This window comes from Lactuca virosa, chromosome 9, assembly GCF_052849685.1.
Source record: "Lactuca virosa cultivar CGN04683 chromosome 9, Lactuca_virosa_CGN04683_v6, whole genome shotgun sequence".
NCBI classification, from domain to species: Eukaryota; Viridiplantae; Streptophyta; class Magnoliopsida; order Asterales; family Asteraceae; genus Lactuca; species Lactuca virosa.
The window spans coordinates 17,748,824-17,754,658 of record NC_136434.1 but is presented as its reverse complement, the minus strand read 5'-3'; the positions used below and the strand labels follow the sequence as shown (position 1 = coordinate 17,754,658).

Sequence of the window (5,835 nt, the reverse complement as noted above, 5' to 3'; positions counted from 1 at the left end):
ACATACTGTATTGAATCTGATAACTAAATCAGAATACGAACAAGCATATAGATTGTCAACTTAATTTTGGTAATGCAGAAAAGCAAAAGTGACATCTGATCTAAAAACCAAAGAAATGCAGAAAAATAAAAACCTCTGTTTAGGCAACTTCTAGTGGAGGAAAATTGAGACTGATATCGAGAGTTAGGGATAGTCTGATAGGCTAAGGTCAAGTGCTTCAGGCATAAGTATAGCGATCGAGACCAGATGCACTTTTCATATTGTTTTCACTTTGAATTCTTGATCGACAAAGGATCTTCTTCTTCGTTCAGATCTTCAATCCACAGAGGAGGCCGAGATGAAGTCGGCGATTATGGTGTACTCCGGGGAACGAATTGATGGAGGATAAAACGATTCAAAATCAAAGCATCTTCAGTGGAATTTTTTCTATGAAGAACGTGAGATCAAGGAGTGTGGTGGTCGACAGAGGTAGAGGTGGCTGGTGAAGGTAGGAGGGAGGCGATCGACGACGGATGATGGAGGAGGCAGTCGTCTTTATCGTCAATGAAGAACGTGAGAGGGAGAGAGATTTGATGACGAACATAGAGAAATAGTATAAGGAAAGGGTTTGACAGGATCATGTATAAGTTTTATATCCCTAAAATGCCTTCTAACAAATTGAAATAAGATACCCCCGTGTTTTTTATTTCCAAGTTTTTACAAAAATGTCACAAATCTTCTTGACCCTCTGTTATTTTGATCTAACAGTCATTTTGGTTCTCGGGTTCTCGGGAAAGTATAGGTTCTCAAAGGATCCTTCCTCTCTCTCTCTCTCTCTCTCTCTCTCTCTCTCTCTCTATATATATATATATATATATATATATATATATATATATATATATATATATATATATTAAAACAAAAATACTCACATCTAGCAAGAAATTAGACGAGAGGCAAGATACATGGTTTACTTACAAAGGAAAGGGCAAACATACCAATTAATCCAATTAAACGTACAAATGGATATTTTCTACCAATTCAAGATCGAGTCTGCAATCAATGAGCCTTCAAATTGAGGTCAACCGTATTCTCTAATATTATCGAGATTGAATTAACAGACAACCCTAATCTGTCACACCCATAGTATAGCTTTCTGGAACGATGCAAAGGGTATTCATTTGAAATTTTGTTTATTTACGTGAAAGGTATTTTAAAACCGGGTTACATGCGGTTTATTTCAAGTTTCCCAACAATCATACAAAACCTAAGAAAACACGGAAAAAACACCATTTGTTGCAGTCAATAATATCAAATTTATAAGCAAATCAATCACAATGTCTTATAAATTTATGATTTTAGTTTTGTTATACATGTTTTATCTTTTAAAATTGACGGTCTATTGTGGTCTTTTATCTTGGGACGATTTTGTACACCAAAGGTTGGGTTTGTACCACGTGCCTTCCCAACGTCAACACAAACCAAATTAACTTTCCCAGAAGCATGTGGTTTTGGAGTAGAAACCCGTTTGAATGCCTTCTCGTTCATCTTCCCAATCAAATAGTCATTATCTGCACGGTAAACAAACCAAAAAATGTCTCATCCTCTAGCGCAAAATTGAGACGCTTTTGTATCAAATAGTTGATACGACAGAACATTACATGACAGTTCTAGAACCTGACAACCTTGTACTACATTTAGATCGATGTTTATGGAACAAAAACTACAATTTTCCTGTCCCACACAAAAATGGTGGAACAAGTCGACTGTACAAAAAAAAACGTAAATGTCCTTCTCACCCTAAAAAGTTTGTTCAAGGGAAATGTACCGGGACTAGATAATACTGCTCGAGGACGTTGAACTGCATGATCAACGTCCTTAATTTCACGATTCTCTATCTTCCCCGACCCTGAATTTTCTCAAAGATGTTAATATCGTATACTTTGATGACCCTAACATAAAGAACAAAAAATGTTGTGAGACTTTTTTGGCATATGAAATTGCAACCTTTTGCGTTGGGAAGAGTTCGCATTGCCAAATTTGACACACAAATTTGCCTGGCTTTTGCATAAGATTCATCAGGGGCTACGTTTTCTACTCCAAAACGAACAAGATAACGGAGACCTTCTATTACAACAAGTAAAATATCAAAATACCAAGTAAAAAAAAAAAAGGATGCAAATGAATGAAAATAAACATACCAAGCGATTCAACATGATCATGGACTTGTTCTTTGACGATCACCTTGGGATACACTTTTATTCAAAATTGAAACACAAATCCAAATGTTGGAAACGTGCTTAGTATACATTATAAAACGTTTTCTTACTGAATACAGTTTTCTCAATCTAACAAGCTAAAAGCAATAACATAAATCACACAAACTTACTTGATTGAGGAGCTTCTTGTTTCTTTCAGATTTTAGAGAAGTATGAGATGAATATAAGAGTTTTTTAGGCAAGTGAAGAGGAAAAAGCTCAATTCAGATTGAAAGGGAAAAGGGTAGAATTTGAGGTTTATATTTGTGTTTATTGCTTGACTTGGAAGCTAAGAGGAATTGATTCTTAATGCATGCATGTGCCGATATGACAAGTTAGTTAGAGCTACTTGACTTGGGTTCAAAGGCATGAACAAATGAATGAACTCAATGGGTTGGCATATTTCTTTTTTTCTCTTCATAATTCATATAGGATTATAGATCAAACCCAGACATAAAATCAAACTTAACTCAGTCACTAAACTATAAAACATAATCATTTTAGTAGTTTATATCATCAAATGCAGAAACAAACACATATAAACATGTAAACTTCATCAGGGTTGTCAAACTTGATCTATATTTCATACAGGCATTTTATCAAACACATGGAAGGCATAGAAGTCTTGTACCTCAACTCGCCATGCTCTTCAATCAATGCCCATGAATTCTGTCCAGAAACTACCAACAAAACAACTCATAAGTCATATTTGTCCCAAAAGTTGCTCCCACGAATAAAATATCCAAAAACTTGATTTGATTTGCATAGATTTTGAGCCTCCATTTGATAATATTATAATAGTGTGGTGGTGGTGATGCATAATGTTTCGAGTGTTCAGATACAATAATATATATATATATATATATATATATATATATATATATATATATATATATTTGTATCTTTTAAGAAATAATAAAACATACAAGTGGTTAAGTTACTACTTACTACTATAGTAATAGTAATATAGTTTTTGTACCATGTTAAAATAATTTGGATAAAAGATGGGGGGTACACAAATATTCTTTTATCCAAGAAAAAGGATAAATTTGAACAAAAAAGTTACACGAAAAATATAAAACTGTAAAAGATATAAAAACAAACAGAAAAAAGCAAGTGTCCTTTGTCATTGTCTTTACATCATCCACTTAGAAAGCTCCAAAAATAATTCACCATCATCTTCTCCTTTTTCAGTAACCTACATTATTAAACAAACCACTCTTTTAAGATATGCTTTATTGGTATAAAAAACAATAATTTTATTTTAAAACTGTGTACAAATATGTAATACATATATATTTTAATAAAATTTAATATAAATTAGCATATTTATAATTATTAATCAACAACCGTTAGAAAAACTATTAAATCCCTTATTTTTTTAGTTATTACTTCAAGACTCACCATCAAATTAAACATGCATATTGCTATATAGATATTCCATAGACAATATAAAACCATCTAGCTAGTTTTTTTGATTATTGAATTAACAATTAGCAATTATCATTTTTGAAATTGCACATTCCCTAATTTATAACCGACGCCCTAACAGAATAAAAGATGATGTTTAATTTATTAGTTAGTGAAAACATAATTAGTGCCAAATCTGACAAGTGGATTTTTTAAGATTTCTTTAATCCACCATGAATGTGTAATGAAGAAAGAAACCGACCGACCTCCATGGCCATGAGAGTACTTGTCCTTTTTCTTCTTGAAAGCCGATTTCAAAACCAGCAAGAAAGCAATCCCCAGAAACAATCCCGCTAACCCCCCGATAACAATCGCCACCGTCTTCTGGGTATTGTGCCGCCCACCTCCGCCACCTGTCTCCATCACCCCTGTATCTATTCCACCACCACCACCACTACCTGTCCCTATCAACATACCAAACCCACAAACTTATCAGTAAAACATGAAGAAAGAAAACAAAAATCCAGATACTATATCGGATCATAGATCGCAGATCCCACTTTTGACTCTGTACGTGTCGCGGTTTCGGGTGATTATTGATACGATTCGTTTCCAGTCGTTTTCAATAAAACAGTATTGGATTGAGCTGATAGAGAGTTCCAGCGAGATGATTTTACCTGATCCGGGTACTCCGTTTGGGTAATATGTGTACCCGATGTAACACTGCTGGAGATAAATGCGACCGGAAAGTGAACTCCCGCACGCACTCCTTCCATTTTCCGCCGCAGTTTTCACACAGTTCACACAATCCGCGTTCCCCAAATCGCCTTCACACTGTCCCAAAACAGCAACCGATTGATACTCTGTAGCGTAATACCCTTTCCCGTTCCCAATCCCCTTTTCAATCTGCTCCAACGCCGATTCCAACCTCTCATCAAATCCAGACCCACTCGCCCGATTCGACGCGCACTGTTTATACAGAAGCTCCGTTGCTGACGCCGGCGGGAACCCAACAACTTCATACCTCATATAACATCCATCTAGCTGAACTCTGGCGGCGATTGTATCTCCACCACATACTTTCTCAATTGTTTCAGGGATTTTTTTGACGCATGTGTTGCAATCAGAGTTGGATAAATCTCCTCGGCACTGATAAACTCCAGTGATGGAGGTTGTTAATTGGGCATTTCCGGTGGTGGTGTTGTAGAAATTGGTAGTGGATGATTGGGATATGAGATTGGCGTAGAGAGATTTGAGGTTTTGCGATGAGATACCAGATGGGTCTTGAAATTTTTGGTTAGCACAGCCTTTGTAAACGAAGGTTGTGAGGTCTGCATAGGAAGAAGTTGAAGAACAGATGGAGAGTACGAGTAGGAAGAGAGGGGTTGTTAATGGAAGACCCATATGGAGTTTCTGCAATTCAATTGGGGATTTGAGGAAGAAGAAACAAAATGGAAATTGAAGAGAGGGGAAGAAGAGGTACAAAAGGGTTTTATTTTAATGGATTGCGGTGGTGATTCATAGATTTACTTGAATTTATGTTCTCATTAGAATTATAATATACAACCAGTACAGTATTTAACTAAATTATAGGCTTATATGTGGAAATTTTTAAAAATATATATATTTTTAATTTCTTAGTAATAAAGAAATGATCTTGTTTATAATCATAACTATGTGAAGTGTTTATTTTCTTAGATCACGGTTAAATATATTTCTTAACGTACTTTGTTTTTTTTTTAATTGAAAAATCAAACCATATAACAAATTTAGAGAAAAGTACAAAAATGATATTTGTGGTTTGATAATTTCATTGAACGGAAATCAACAAGCTTTAAATTTGACAAAATTGCAAAAATGGTCCTTGTGGTATACATTTTCTTGGGATTTTAGTCCAAACCACGACTTTTTTAGATTGATGGTCCTTTTGAGCTAGTTTCAATGCGTTTTTTGTCCCTCTGAATAGTGAAATGACAGTTTTTTCATTTATTTTTCATTTCTTTCATTTTTTTTAAATCTAAATACTTATTTATTTGTTTAACTAATTAAAATAAATAAAAGTCAATTGTAGCATCCTTTCTTCTCAGATGTTCCCCTTTCTTCTCCTGCTGTTAACAACTAAATGCTAGAATCCAATTTGAAACCATAGCTCACAATCCCTTCTAATTAATAGTTATAACCTTTGAGT

General features: G+C 34.6%; 2 protein-coding genes across 6 annotated transcripts; both read right to left on the bottom strand.

The window, feature by feature from the left end:
- Positions 1-1,155: 1,155 nt before the first annotated feature.
- LOC145136712 (uncharacterized) lies at positions 1,156-3,104 on the bottom strand. 4 transcript variants are annotated; one of them, XM_079070822.1, is made up of 5 exons: positions 2,369-3,104; positions 2,181-2,234; positions 1,987-2,106; positions 1,779-1,888; positions 1,156-1,550 (listed from the first exon to the last, which is right to left on the bottom strand). In XM_079070822.1, coding segments are annotated over exons 1-5 (300 nt in total). In that variant the 5' UTR covers positions 2,370-3,104; the 3' UTR covers positions 1,156-1,535. The 4 variants fall into 4 exon arrangements, with proteins under 4 accessions (XP_078926948.1, XP_078926947.1, XP_078926945.1 ...); XM_079070821.1 differs by having other exon boundaries at positions 1,808-1,888; positions 1,987-2,073; positions 2,369-3,103; XM_079070819.1 differs by having other exon boundaries at positions 1,808-1,888; positions 2,369-3,102.
- A 103-nt stretch (positions 3,105-3,207) lies between these two features.
- Positions 3,208-5,193, bottom strand: LOC145136711 (plasmodesmata-located protein 2-like). 2 transcript variants are annotated; one of them, XM_079070818.1, is made up of 3 exons: positions 4,325-5,193; positions 3,914-4,105; positions 3,208-3,435 (listed from the first exon to the last, which is right to left on the bottom strand). In XM_079070818.1, exons 1-3 carry the CDS (start codon positions 5,049-5,051, stop codon positions 3,428-3,430), a joined length of 927 nt encoding a protein of 308 aa, XP_078926944.1. In that variant the 5' UTR covers positions 5,052-5,193; the 3' UTR covers positions 3,208-3,427. The 2 variants fall into 2 exon arrangements, with proteins under 2 accessions (XP_078926944.1, XP_078926943.1); XM_079070817.1 differs by having other exon boundaries at positions 3,914-4,111; positions 4,325-5,192.
- Between the last annotated feature and the right edge of the window lie 642 nt (positions 5,194-5,835).